General features: G+C 44.8%; 1 protein-coding gene across 1 annotated transcript; it reads left to right on the forward strand.

Moving 5' to 3' along the window:
- Positions 1–2,331: 2,331 nt before the first annotated feature.
- On the forward strand, positions 2,332–14,664 carry Cyp18a1 (Cytochrome P450 18a1). The gene is made up of 8 exons (XM_071594710.1): positions 2,332–3,081; positions 6,400–6,521; positions 7,216–7,548; positions 7,663–7,825; positions 7,965–8,229; positions 8,798–8,973; positions 11,336–11,493; positions 12,276–14,664. The coding sequence occupies exons 1-8, from the start codon at positions 2,703–2,705 to the stop codon at positions 12,387–12,389; spliced, it is 1,710 nt and encodes a 569-aa protein (XP_071450811.1). The 5' UTR covers positions 2,332–2,702; the 3' UTR covers positions 12,390–14,664.
- The last annotated feature ends 1,050 nt before the right edge of the window (positions 14,665–15,714 follow it).

Genomic DNA, 15,714 nt, shown 5'->3' on the forward strand with positions numbered 1-15,714 from the left:
TATCTGCATTTTACCTTTCCAATATTCTTGATCCAACCAATCCTGATTATCAATTAAAATTAGTAAAATCACACTGATTGTCAATGTTGAGAAATACCAACAAGAAAACGAATGTTAATTTTTTTTAAATGCAGCCAAAATTGCGACCTGAAAAAATAGTAGGGCGAGAAAAGTGGGAGATGAAATTGAATATTCAGTAATTCATCATGGCAAATTCTTCGGAGGCCAAGAAGATTCGTAGCATAATTTAAAAATGACCATTTCCGATGTCGAAGTTTGAACATGGTGGCCTTTCAAAATGTTCGAATTATTTTCATTAAAACATCCCAAAAACTTCTGAATTGTGGGGCGATGTAAAAACTAGATGTTCGCTAATTGCAACAGTTACTCTGAGCACAAGGCGACCAGAAGCACTGCACTTTAACTATAAAATATCCTCAAACGAATATATTTTTCGTTGAAAAATGGGGTAGAAATTTTAATTTTATTAGCGGCAGCTTGGAGGGAATTGAAAAGATATAGACACGCCGAACTTAGGCACGGAATTGTTTCACCAAGGTGGTAGTTGTAGACACGTGAACTTTCCACTACCCTTCAGAGGCATTTTCCTATATATTATCCTGGATAGCACCCTGTCTTGTTCCTTTACAAAGTAAACTAGATAATCCCCGACCAACCCAAAACCCTCGTTTCACCTCTCCAACCCCCCAATGAGTCCTTTCCTCCTCCTCTCACCACTCCCTCGGTCTCCCAAGCGAACCTTCCGGTCTGTCCCTCCCCCCTTAACCCCCCCCCACACACCCTCCTTCACCTATACTCGCACATAAAAACCCTTTCTTCCCTTTTTACACGCCCTCCTTCATCTGCCCCGTACCCTGTCCCACCCTCTCCCACCCAACCCCTTCACCCTCCCGGCCCATCATCCATTCTCCTTCCTTCCCACACACACCCACCGCATCCCTCCCTCCACCCACGACTACTACCTCCAACCGTCCAACCCTCATCCTCCCGAGGAGGAGGAAGGAGGAGGAGACTTTTCGAACCGCGCCGTGGGACTCGACTCGCCCCGGGCCCTCCTCTCTTCCCTCGCCCGATGACTCACGATATAAAAGGTCCCATCCCGAGGAGCGAGCCACCAGATTCCTCCGGGTGCACGCAACGAGAGCACGGGACACACGCGCCGCCGCACTTTTTTTCTCCTCGCCCGGGACGAGCAGGAGACAAGACGCCTTGAGCATCCGTTTCAGAGATCCCTACCGACTTACCGCGTGTCCAAGGAACGAGAGAGGTAAAGATCGGAGGAAAATAATCTGCACCAAAACCAACCGACGCACCGATTTTGATATTCACTCTGGAGGATATATTTTTATATATACTATAAAATATAGGAACGTGATTCTGTTCCTCTTCGGAAGGCACGCGACAAGGAAGCGGTCTTGGCTCGCCTCGTCAGCGCGGAGATTTCGAATGAAACGGGGTTCCGTGAAAAAGTTCTCCCGAATCCTTCCGAGTCGTCCGGATTGAAGAAAAACACCCCTCCCGCCCACTCCCCCTCGACCACTACTCTTCATCTCATTCTCGCGGGCTTTTGTCTTTTCTCCTCGCCACCACGAAAGAGGAGTGATCGAGACGACTGAGAAGGAGAGAGTGCTGCTGAGTGTTCCTTTGGCGTGTGCGCGCGAGTGATTTGGGATACGGGAGGGACAGTGTGCGAGGTGGGAGTCCATGCGGCGCTAAAATCGTCAGTCATTGGCCATAGTGTGCTCTCTCACTCTCCCACCCTTCCTCCCTCCTACCCGGCTCTACCACGCCCCACCACCTCCACCGAAGTCTCCTCGACCTCCCTCCCCCGAGAAGAATTGTACTCCACACGCCTCAAGAACATAGCAGCGGCAAAAGGCGGCAGACACGCACCACTCCTCCGCCAACCCCCTCCGGACCCGCACGGCGAACCTCCTCCCTCCCTCACTCCCTCTCCTTCTCACTACTGTCCTCATCCTCCTTCCATCTTTCTCTCTCTCTCTCTCGGACACTCGACCGACACTCCCACCCCTCCAACCCCCTCCCCCACCCCCCACTCACCCCTCCACACTACCTTTCCCCCCCACTACTCCCCGACGACCAACCACCGCCACCACACAACACGCGTCCACTCCACTCACTCACACACAAATAGCCGCAACGGACGGACGGACTATCCCGTCTCTCAAAAAATTCCCTCTCTCTGCTCAACGGAGGTATCTCGCCGTTCCCTCCCTCGGTGCATCCATCCCTCCTACTATCCGTCGCATCCCTACCCCCCGGTGCTCGTGCACACACGCCCCTCTCTCCTTCTCCGCCCGACCGCACATAACACACACACTCACACCAGATCGCACGGCGGTTCAGGCTGCGACGAACGGCCTTCGCCACCACACGACCGCGTGCACACTCACACACTCGAGAGAGCCGTCTCCGCGGAATATATCCCCCCGCGGTAGCAGCAGCGAAACGACCGCTTCAGGCACGCAGACTCCCCCACGTTCCCTCACTACGCTCGGCGACGGACGCGACGCATCGATTACTTCTCTCGGCGCGGGAAGAAGAAGTCTCTCTCCGGCGTCGAACCGGGCGGCTGAAAAGACGGCGACGAAGAGGTGAAAACCGGACGGATCAGCAGTTCCCTCGCGGAAGGCTGTCCCCCCCCATTTCGCACCAGCAAAATGATCGTTCGGGGCGTGCAGTGGCTTTGGCGGGGACTTTGGGATCCCGAGTTGAACGGGCTATGGCCCCGCACGATCCTCGTGTTCGTGGTGGTGCTGATGATGGTGCGAATGGCTTGCCGTAAACTCCGGGAGCTGAGGCACCTGCCGCCGGGACCGTGGGGACTCCCGATCCTGGGTTACCTACCCTTCCTCAAGGGAGACGCCCACCTGCACTTCGAGGAGCTCGCCCGCAAATACGGACCCTTGTTCAGCACTCGCCTGGGCAACCAGTTGATCGTCGTGCTGAGCGACTACAGAACGATCCGGGAGGCCTTCAGGCGGGAGGAGTTCACGGCTAGACCCAATACGGAGTTCAGCCACATCCTCGAAGGATACGGTGAGTTCACGATTCTTGAATATGAAATTTTTTCCATCTGTCCCTCTCGTTCATTCTCGGGTGTCTCTCAGTTTGCGTCCGGTATAGTGTGGCGCCGTGTTACCCCCAAGAGTTGTCGGTCGTTTCGAGGCGCCCGGCGTCGTCACCGGATCGAAGCGTGGAACCAAACCTTCCTCCATGACGCGAGCCGAATGAAAAACCTCCCAACCTCTTTGGGACGACGAGGGAATCGATCGAGCGAGTCAGTCGAATATGTCTCGACGCTCTCACGGCCTCGGGCCACGACACCACACCACTTGGGGGGGGGATTAAGTAACCACCTCGGCCGGTTCGGTTTCGTTCGCGGGTCTCGCAGTCGGTCTCTTTCCTCCTCGCCGCCCCTTTCCGCTGCGCGAAAGAGTCGCAAAGTCGGGATGATGGGAAATGAGCGGGAATCTCTCTTAATCGGACTCCCGCAGGCGTACGGCGGTGTCGCCTCGCGGATGGGGCGCGAGGATGTGCGAGCAGGGACCGGAGATGCGCGGGAAGGCCGGTCTCCCTCCCGCCTGGGAGGGGAGGAGGGTCGGCGGTGGGTGGATCGGCGCGCGCGCACTTCTCTCGCGGGGGACGCGGCGCGGGATTCGCGGCGGGCGATGGCAAAAGGAATGCGGCGGCGGAGATTCGGATCGCGTGGATCGTTGAGGGAGCATTCCGATAATGCGTTCCGTGCCCTTAAATAATACGTTCACGCTCGTCCCTTATTCTCTCCGTCTGGTATATCGACAGAGTGCGGTCGCTAAGCACACTTCTCTGTCAATCCACCTGAAAATTTAATCGCGTGTGTCAGACAGTTTGGTATGTCGTGAAGACTTCAATGTCGTTGATTCATTTCTTATTGCTTACATGCTTGATACTCAATGTAACGCGTTTCAGAAAAGTCAAAGTTTTACGACATTAGTTGTGAAATTAATTCAAATGTGATTATCCATGTTCCTTCCTCAAAGATATTGCCTCCTGGGCTTCGATTAACTCTATTCCACTTCTGATTTCCTTTTTTCCCGAACAACTGGAAAACTAATGACATTTTTACGCCTATTTATGAATCTCAAGTCCCCATGGGGTTCGGCCCACCTTTAAACTGTGGTCACTTGAAAGTGTGGTCATTCACATAGGCATACACTACCCCGGAAAATCATCGCAGGCAGGCATCATGGCAGGGGGTGTTTGGTCCCCAGCAATTCAACTTCCAGTCATTCCGATTCATGCAGATCGCTACCCTTCATTCGAGTATGATTCCATGACCGATTCCTCACTCGTTATTAAGTGGTCACGAGGTCCTTCAAGGGTTGGTTAGCAAAGGAAAAGGCTTTGTTGATGTAAGAAAGAGTTTCTGTGAGTGCGTTTGTGTGAGAACGGGAGGGAAATGCGAAGAGTCGCTCAGACCGGGGGCAGGTAGTAATCTCATAGGGGTCGAAAAATGAAGGGTCTTTATCCCATTAGAATGCGGGGCGATGTCATCAAGACTCGTTGGGACTCGTCGAGGAAGAAACAATAATGTGCGCACACCGAGATTAGGAGCTGGAGACGCCAAGGAACGCCTGGCACTAATGCCACACGCGTGATTAAATTTATGAACGCTGGGGTATGGGATTCACGTACACAGGAAGCAAGTGGCTATTGTTTTTCAAGTATTTAATTCAATTGGTATTTCAGTGAACGTGATTACTATTCACCTGTAGCATACCTTAGACGAAACATACACTTTTTCAACCCTTCCAATATAATGACTATTTTTTTTAGAAACCGGGTGAACTTCCAAGAAAATATTCCTCTTTAGGCGTTACTTATACCTAAACTAACTTTCTTGTTCAAAATAGTGCATAAATTGAGTTAATAGCGTTGATTCAGTGGTTCATTTAAGGAGATCTCGTAAGTAGGTTGAGGTTCCATATGGAATCGTATTCTTGCCGACTGATAAGATGGAAGGCGTAGGTAGCGAAGCTATATGTGTGAGCATAACTGCTTACTCCTATAGATTCTACTACTTAAAAGTCTGGGGTTATTTTGATCAAAACGTGACGATCAGCTGAAATTATGATAAATTTAAAGAATGTCGTATTCATCTTACCACGTGGAATCAACTCAAATCGTCATGGTAATAACCAGGAATAAAGAGCATGAATTTTTTAATTTCCATTTCAAATAAGCCTAATACAGTCATATGATACTTTTGATTGGATAAAATAAATATAGAAAAAATATTGCATCACAAACACTATTTGACAATCGATAATTTCAGTGTTCCTTCTTTTTCATGCTGCAATCAATGTTCGCGCACTTTTCGGCCTCTTAGTATTCCCAAATGATGTCTGAAGAAATTGGATTTCATTAGTACCCGACCAAACGTGCTTATCGTGAGTTTCAAGAGTGCTTCAGGCATTCCAACTTATAATTGTTTGCTTATCTCGACAATTCGCTCAAAGAGTGTATCTCATATGTATGTGTGTGTGTCTCTTTGCGTTTTGGATAATGAATTCATTATGCGCGCATATCAAACTATGACCGAGCAATCAATTTTAACTGCGAGTAAGAACGAAAGGAGAAGGCTGAATCAGTCCTATTGTGATTCTCGTGAATCACTTAGTTATTGTGAAAGCCTCGTCATATTACACCACTTGTTCGCATAAAACTGCTATTAATATTTTTACTTCTATCACTTGATATAAAATTTTATTAGATTCTGAGTGCATGGCAATTTGGTTTTATTCAAAGGTTAATTGAATTTTATTACGACCTCAAAAAGGACATATTAATAGGTTAAGAGTTACCGTGAAAGTGCAAATGGAACTATCCACAAAGAGCAAACTATCAAATTAACTACTGTGCAGAAATAATTTGCCAACTTACAATACGGTATGAAAGAGCTCTGCCAACAGAACATGCATTTATCAAGGTCTTCTTTAAGTCAATAATAAGTAGATTTTAACTGTTCAAATAGAGCCTAGGTACGTATTGTTGATGATACTTTATTAGTTGCTAAGCCTTACTGAAGCAGAAATATCTCAATTTGTTTAATTTCTTCAAACTTCATCCTACTTTATTCAAAATTATTTTTGGAAAAACTGGAAATTACCATTTGTGCACAGTTTATCAATCTATCAATTAGAGTGTATGGAATGTAGGTAGAAACTCGCTGCTTGCTAACTAATTAACAATATTTCTAATTCATTGCGATATAATATGACCCTTTGTATAAAAACAAAACCTTTGCTTTAGCTTTGAAGTTGGTGGATTGATTTTTATTACAATGAAAATGTAATTTATTGGATCTCTTTGCAGGCATTATCAACAGTGATGGTCGCTTATGGAAGGATCAGCGAAGATTTTTGCATGAAAGGCTCAGACAATTTGGAATGAAATGCGTTGGAGCTGGCAAGGAGCAAATGGAATCTCGCATTATGGTTAGTATTTAAATAATAGTCTTTAATTTAAAAAGAAATTCTTTACTGCCTTAAGTAAGGATATTAAAGTTGCTCAGTCTATTCTACCGCAACAGAAGAACAAAGACATTAATCTATTAAAGAGCATCAGATGCAACTAGTACTTGTATACATTTTAGAAGCTGGAATTTCAATTTATTTTAAACATTTTATGCTACATATATGACGACTGAAGGCAAAAGCTATTATCCGTCATAAGTATAAGGCTTCCTGAACCGTCTTATCAAATAAATTCCTAATGTTAATGGAGCGACAAAAATGTCTTAATCGTATATTTAATAATTCTTGACTCAGACTGGGCGAAGTGTTTCTTTGATTAGTAGACATTAATCTTTCAAAGGAAGGGAAGAAATTCCTTCACCAACTCCCTCATGAGTTGGAAAGGGCGATTGTAGTAATCTAGGCTAGGTCATCCGATTACTTAACATTCTCTAAATTAAACCATAGGTGTACAAATTACTGCTTATATAGATTGGAGCTTCTGAGAGAGTTGCACGATTTTTATTGACTCCGGTGCAGATGTCCGCACATAATAAACAAAACCTTCCTTAAATTATGGTGCATATTTGAATAAAGAAGCACGAACAGAAAAGCTTAAATTGCTCGGTTTTATGAAGAGCTAACAGTAATGGTTCCAATTTATTTCCCCCCACAGGGTGAAGTAGAATCACTTCTGACGACCCTGGCCAGACGGAAAGGGGAGGCTACGGATCTGAACGCTCCTCTGGCCACCTCTGTCTCGAACGTCATCTGCTCCCTCACGATGAGCGTCCGATTCCAGCACGAGGAGGAAGAGGAGGGGAAGACTGGCGAAGCGGTGAGCGAGCGGACAGCTTCCAAGGAGGCTACGGGGGGACCACGGTTCCGGCGATTCATGGACCTCATCGAGGAAGGCTTCCGGCTCTTCGCCATTGTGGCTTCCATCAACTTCGTGCCCATTCTCAGATACCTGCCCGGACTCAAGAACGCGTACAGGAAGCTGGAAAAGGTAAACGTCCTTCCGCTGGAACCTTATTCTCTCGTGTCTCGTCTTTCATTGATAGCCACCGAGATTCGTTTTTGACGATGTGAAGCTTAAGTGATTCACTCTTTCTGTTCACAGAACCGCTTGGAAATGGCCGAGTTTTTTCAAGAAACTGTCGACGGTCACCGCAGGACTTTCGATCCCGACAACATGCGAGACATCGTGGACACTTACCTCTTGGAGATTCAGAGGGCAAAGGAAGAAGGACGAAGTGACCTGCTCTTCGACGGAAAGAATCACGGTAAGCAACGCAACGGTAAAAATATCCGTTTAAAATTGCAATTTCTACACGACAACTTCCCGTCGTATAAATGATAACTATTTTACAAGTATTTTATGCAAATGACCTAATTATTTTTTCGTCTCCTTGTATTAAAAAGATCGCCAAATGCAGCAAATCATCGGTGACCTGTTTTCCGCCGGCATGGAAACCATCAAAACGACCCTCCAATGGGCAGTGGTGTTCATGCTCCATCATCCGGAGGCTCAGAGAGCCATCCAAGAAGAGATGGATGGAGTGGTGGGCCGAAAACGGATGCCTACGCTGGAAGACTTGCCCTATCTCCCCTACCTTGAAGCTACTCTCCTGGAAGTTCTCAGAAGGTCGTCCATCGTACCATTAGGGACAACCCATGCAGCAACCAAGTAAGTTTGTGCCACGAATTCCGTCAATCTCATTAATGATTTGCACTGAAATATTACCAAAAGTATCCCCAAAGTGTTTAGTCACTCAAAAATAATATACATGTTTCAATGAAAAACTTACATTTTAAAAATGAGTACACCTTACTTAAATGTATTTCCCATGACCGATGAATTTCTCTATGTATAAAGCTGCAGCCTACCTAGTATTCACGTACATTATTTTGGGTATATTCCATCGCGGGGTCTGTTTTTTAACCCTCTATTATTTATTCTCACTCGTGTTTGCATTACTTGGTTCCTTCAAGGTGAGCAACCTTGCATAGCGAATGCACGTGCATTTATGAAAAAAGACAAAAGGCAAGGCCTCGTGCACGTGGCAATGCATTTCCTCTTTTGAGGGTTGCAATTTTTGAAATGCCAAGGACTTTAAAATACCTGGGCGTTGCCCGCTCTTTCTTTTGCTTAAAAAAAAAGGGATTCTCATCTGTTTTATCCAATTACATTTTCGGCTTCCACGACCTCTCTCTCTATTCCTCGATTAATCGCCTCCTTTCTCTCTCCCTCTCAGGGATGTGTGCCTCAACGGATACTACATACCCAAGGACACGCAAGTCGTCCCTCTCCTGCACGCTGTACACATGGACCCAGCACTGTGGGAGGAACCCGAGCGGTTCTGCCCCACGAGATTCCTCAACGCGGAAGGGAAGGTCACGAAACCCGAGTTCTTCCTGCCATTCGGCGTAGGTGAGTGGTCGCTCCCTTCCCCTCGCCCACATCTCCCAATGATCTGCTGTTTGCATCCTCTGCCACATACCTTTTTCGTTAATCGCGGGGTATTTACGTAGATGTAGATGCCCTCCCATACTTTTGCATATGGTAAATATTCGCTCCGAATTGAATCAAGGAACTTGGAACTATGGTTCCTATTGGTTCTCACCAGATTATTCAGCCAGGTTTAATAGAAGACAAAAAATCCTAAAAAAAATTAGCTTTGAGTAATTTAATTGGATTGATACAGAAAACTTCGCATTGATTGATTGGGCTTTTAATTTTCTGCAGTGAACTAAGTACTAACTAGAGATTTTATGGATGAAATTGCTACTGAAGTTGACTGGACAAATTGAACAATAATGTGCTCCGGCGAAGATGAACAGGGTAATGGTCCACCTGCTTCTTTGAAAATTATTTAATACCACTTGCTGACGTCACGATGAAGCTCAAAATCCGTAAGAAGATAGAGCAGCGCCACCGTCGGTCCTCCATCGTGATTTCCTATCTTAAATATATTTTATTTATTGAATGTACGGTTTATCCGAATCAGACGCCAGACACGTTTCACTTTCAACTTCTCGTCGACCATTATGTATCCAGGCATTTCTGTTGGTTTTCCATGGCTCACAAGAAGAGTTATTCAAATTACTTTCGTATTAAATGAGCGTGAGATGTACTTGATCGAATGTGGGGAATCAGGAACCTGTCGAGGACGGGAAGTAGGAACAGCGAGTACAGAACATTTCAGTATTTTTTTTACGCGTTGTCAACTCCCATCAGTAAAGTGTGACACTTATTGTACTTCAACCTTTAATAGTCAACCTGGTTATACTCGAAAGTATACGCAATTAGGTGGGATTTCGCTAAATTTAATGTTGTTTTCAATCGCTCAATTAAATGATCAAATTTTATCTATTTACCGCGAGAGTCCTCTATAATGATAATCCAAAAAAACGTTCGGATCTTCTAATAATAAAAGTACTACCGAGAATTGAGATTGGTGTTCAATTGACGCTTCAAGGAGTTCCTTCGTATCCATCCAGACACAAGGGCAATGCTATCATGACGCAAGTATAATTATTGGTGCTCTTTCTTCTCTTCCTGACTGTTAGGTTACGCTCGAACGAAGAGCTAGCTACTCTTAAAATATATTGGAGGTGGGCATTTTTGTAACCCCCCCTCCCCCCCCCCCCCCATAGTTCGACGTCCTCTCTAATCTGATGCGGCATGAATAGGGCACCAAGACCGAATTCGAACGCTCGGGAAATGTCTTTGGATCGGTTAAAAGGATGAGGCGGAGAGAGGGAAGGGGAGGGAAGGAGGGGGGGTGGGGGAATGAAGCGGGGCCGTTGGTGCAGTTGCACCGCCTCCAGCCTTGAGTTGGTGCACTGCAGCGTGACTGACTCCTACGTGAGGTGAACAAAAAGTGCGGTGGACCGGAATTCGCCAGCCTTCCTCAACCCGATGCCGCATAGGTTTTTATTAATCAAGGCCACGCTGAATCCGACTTTGAAAACGTCATAGCTGACGGAGCGAGAAGATATCACCCCGTGCTTCCCTCCAAGTCCGCTACTATCTACGTCAATACCGCTGCCATTGACAGAAATAATCTTTGCCATTCCGTTGCTTGACAAACTTAGATAATATTTGCTGAACCACAATTAAATCAAGGAGGTGAAGATTGTCGTATCAAGTAGTTTGGGAACAAGCCGTTTGAAAGAGAATGCCTTAATCGGAGCACAATGGTTGTGTTTGTTTGCGTCTATATCAAAATCTATCGTGGGCCTGAATTGTGACTTTTTTATTCCGGTCCATTAGCAAGAAAAATTCGTAAAACGGAGAGTCAGGAAATTTATGATAAATGCTGATAATAGGTTAGTAGTGAAAGCTATAAGAAGAAATAATTCAACAAGCCAAAAACTGCCACGTATAAATTAAGCGATCCTCGTCATGTCGCTCATGCCTTTCCGTTAAGCCGAAGAAACTTCCGTGGTCATTTGAGCAGCATTAGAAGACATTTGGTACAAAATACCGTGGCTCATAATATTACTTTTGAGGCTCATACATGATACAAATACTAAGCACGAGCATATTAAACAAAATAGAATTTCAAACAAATGAGTAACCGCTAAGATTACAAATAACTCAGGCAAGGTATGTAATTCATAATGCCGAAAAATGACTGACTTTTACATAATTTACTAACTTCAATGAATAAATTTACGATTTATACCCTGTTACAAACTTTGTGACTCCCCCATTACATTGTTTTGGTACACTGTGTGAATGTTTGCATTGTAACTGACCAGAATCGTTCGATCTTTTATTCTTGCAGGTAGGAGAATGTGTTTGGGAGATGTATTAGCACGAATGGAGTTGTTCCTGTTCTTTTCTTCCCTACTTCACGTTTTCCGAGTGGAACTTCCGGCGGGACAATCCTTACCCAGTCTCAAAGGAAATGCTGGAGTCACAGTCACGCCCGACGCATTCAAGGTGAGATACTGAGGGAAAAAAACTCGATCATCATATCTTTTTTTACCATTGCGTAATATCACCTTACTGTGCAACTTTGGCACGTGAATTCTTTTATAAATTGACGATCATTAGGAGTCTATTATACTATGTTTCAATCAAAAGCCTCTGAAATCATTTATTTTTTTTTTGAGAATCATGAAAAAAAGTATTCCTTTTCGTACAATGATGGCATGCGAGCATGAACATTCCGGATAGTGAAAATACAAGCCTGTAATCTTTAAGAAATGGAATTGTTGGCCCCACCTTTCACATATCCACGGACAGATGGTATTTCGATCAGTTTTTGCCCGTCTCCGACATGAGATTCGGAAACATAATGAGCGTAATTTTTCTTCGAGAGAAACAAATTTAAGTGGCTGACCCAAGCATTAAGTTCTAATTTCCTACGTTTCGGTAATCATTCTGCTAGTACCAAGGGAGGCGCCAAGGTCGACTCCTGAACACGGCGTTCTCCTTTTCTTTTCCTCTCTCTATCTCTCTCTCACTCGTTTCTTCCTCAAAACTAACGTAATTCCCGCGGACAGCAACAGATATGGTTTGGGGGGGGAGGAGAGGGGGGGTGTAGTTTTCCTGCCCGCCCCGGCCCTTATACCTTCGGGCCGATTCCACAAATCCTTCCAGCTATGCATATAATAATAAACTGCCTGGTGGACCTGGAAGGTAGGGGGGAGGGCGGGGCTGGTTGAGTATATAAAAAAAGCGCCCACCGTCTGACACTTTCTCTTTTTTCTCCCGCGCAGGTGTGTCTCATCCAGAGGCCCACAGACGCCGAGTTCCTCGTGCCGGGTGGTAGCAGCCCCGTGGGCAGTGCGTCCGTTGATGCTTCTGCCCTGAGGAACGTCGGTGGGCACTGAACGCTCCTTCACCTATCCACCCTAACTCTGCCGCACCTCGAAGGAAAATGTTACGCGCGGATTTGCTCCACAAGAGTGCCGAGAGGCGCGGCTCACCCTCAAGACGACCCCACCAAATGGGGTGGAAGAATGAAACCAGTGAGAATTGGGGGGGCGTGTTCGAAGAGCCGAGTGGGGCGATCCGTACGGACTGGACGAGCAGATTTCTCCCGACAACGGCGGTGGTCCACGACGTCGACGGCTGCACGATCCCCGTCGTCTTACACGCACGGTGTGTGTCTTGAGCCCCGCTCGAGGATTCTCCAGCCTTCCGGGGAATGGCCGGGCTCTCCCGGGAAAAAATAGCCACGGACCCAAATATCTATCCAATGGAATGGGAGTCTCGCCCGTGCCACCACCAGTCTGCTACTCCCGTACGAAAGCCGAGGGAAGTCACAAAGGGGAGTCGGAAAACTTTGTCAATACCATGGGAACCTGCGCGATGGAACAACAGTGGGGGTTCACCTTTACCGAGAAAGTGGTTTACAATTCTGTTTGCATTACCTCCGCTCCCGAGATGCCAAAACAGTTGTCTGATGTGCCATAGGTGTGCGTGTCTTCCGTTATTTTTGTATTTTATATTAATAATTTTTTTTGACCAATGGGAAGACGTCAAAGTTGCGTCTTCGTTTTGAGTGCTATGTAAAGACATTTATTTACCCAACCGATTTCATATTCGTAATGAAATCGGACAAAGACTAGTTGAATATCATAATGGGTGCAAAATGTGATGGGACCATTATGCTAACGAGTGATAACTTATTAGTTAAGTGCCTTTTTTATGAGATATATTAAGAAACATTCCTTCTATTCCTAGCGCGCGATAGGGTATTCTTTCTTGTGCCACTTCTTTTTCTGCGTCATTGAACCAATCTATTTGGCGCCAGGCTGTGTTCAACCATTGAGGCCTTTTTCCTTAATTAGCTAACCATCAACTTAAGGTCTCAATGTTCTCCTTTAGGAGATCATAAAAGATATTGTCTTAGTGAGAAGACAACGCTCTGCCATGGCAAGTTACCTTGTGGGTACGATCTTGCCAAAGGCAAAGCACCTAGTCATATAATCCCCCTGACCCCACTAAGGAAAAGCAACCGTCATGATGAAATCTCTGTCCCTCTATGAAATATATATATATTAACTGATAGACACAGGAATACCGCTAAAAAATACGGGTCCAGCTTGAGCTTGCTTTCGCGTACCAGCCGAAAACATTATCTTCTATTTGAATGCTTGGTACAACGAAATAGTTGTCATAATTTTTAACGTTTTATTCGAACGAATTCCATTTGTACGCACTCAAATTACGTCATTTATGAGTGCAAAATCCACAGAATAAAAATTCCGACTTTTTTTCCGGCCTTTCAATGAGGTTGGAAATAAATGGCTGGCACGTGAATATGCAACACTACGGGTAGACGGTAACTTGGGAAAGCTATTCCGAGAAATATAAATCGGAAATGTACTCGTACTACCGACTCTCGTGAAGATCACGCCATTTTGGAAAAAAAAAATATATATATATATATATTTATATGTATATTTTTTTAAATCGGAACGGTGGCGCGCAGATTAAGACAGTTGGCGTGGTCCTTACTGAGGTGTCCTCGGCGGCCTTTACGCTGCCAGCCTCGGGGGGATTATGGAGAAAGCGGGGCGCCTGAGATTGACCCGTTCGATCCAGAGGTGAAGTAATTCCAGCGACTCTGTATCACCAAGAGAGCGCTCATTTTTTACTCTTTCCCTCTGGTGCAAAAATTCATGAAAAAAATTTGCTTCTCAAGTCGCGCGTCAGGTCGCGTATCCATTAACAACCGCTCACCAGATCAGTATTATCTAATTTTTTTTTTTTACGTGTTGGGAGGAGCGGTGTGTAGATGTAGCGTACCGTCCTTTAATAATCGCATTTTTTGTCATTGCATACGATTCCACGGGAAAAAATTCATTAAAAATTTTCCTCGTTCATGTCATGTGTGTGTGTGTGTGTAATCTCCCCTCGGAAATGGGCCAAGTCGCGGATGTTAGGCAAACTTTGATTTGCCCTGACTCCCCTCCTCTTTCACCAAACAGCAGTTGACGGAGATTTCACAAATATTTTTTTTTCTTCAAAATTTCGGGACGACTTCGAGGAGCTCAAATAAGTTTACCATGGTAAAGTACAAAACGGTGCCTTACGGTGACAATGTCGCCACATTCTGACGAAAGATTCCATTCCACAATATTTTGCGTTCATCGCTCTTTCGATGCACACACATAAATATATATATATATATATATATATATATATATATATATATATATATATATATATATATATACATATACATATATATTTATATAAAATTACATATTTTGTGAAAGTGATATTTCTCTTGTGTGAATCGTGATGACGCGTAATTAGGAAAAAAATAACGTCATTGAAATTTTAATGTATGAAATTCACATCTTTGCCTTCTTGAAAGAATTTTTGTCCCGAGGGGATGAAACTCTCAAGGATGATTCTAATATTTTAGTAGCAATGTTGTTAAAAATTCCGTTCAAGTGATCCTCCTCTCTGCCCTTCCAAATAGTTCAACGTGTTTCACGAGGTTTGGCACCAAGATGACGGCGAAGCGTACAGTGGCCTTGTAGGCTAGAAGTTTTTAAAAAGTCACGCCGGTCAGATTCCTAAAAGAGAAAGTGAGAGAGGAAGCATTTAATCGGCCTACCATCCCTCTCTCTCTCTCTCGCCTCTTTAAATGGGCATGATGATGTTTACTTGATATTTTCCTGTACTGTATTTGGGTTGGTCAACAGCTCTGTACCAACCCGTCCGTTTGTGCGTGTGCATGTCACTGTGAAAACAAGGTACTTTTTGAGATATGCCAGTGTGCCTGAAATGAAATTTGTACATATGTCTTGTGTTTTTATGCTTATATGTTGTATATGTGATGGGTGAGAAATGAGCCCATAAGGACATAAATCAATTCAACAGTGTTCCTGTCTTCCGAGCCCCATGACGGGCAAGTGAAAAGTTCAACTATACTTTGACGGAAATGTTTTTTTTATGCCATTATTATTAAAAAAAATGACTGAAATAAAAACTGTTGACATGATTAACTATTGCTTTTATTCTCCAACATCGATGCTAACCTCGACGGTTTTTTTCCCCAAATTAAGTGCTGAGAGCGTAAAGAACCTCTAAGTGATCTCCATATTCATTTAGCAGTCCGATGAGAAGCATATGAGCTATGAAAAAAATTCATAGAAATACTTATTTTCAAAAAGCAACGGTCCGTTCATTCAGGAA

Source organism: Hetaerina americana, unplaced genomic scaffold (assembly GCF_022747635.1).
Source record: "Hetaerina americana unplaced genomic scaffold, ioHetAmer1.1.p SCAF_68, whole genome shotgun sequence".
NCBI classification, from domain to species: Eukaryota; Metazoa; Arthropoda; class Insecta; order Odonata; family Calopterygidae; genus Hetaerina; species Hetaerina americana.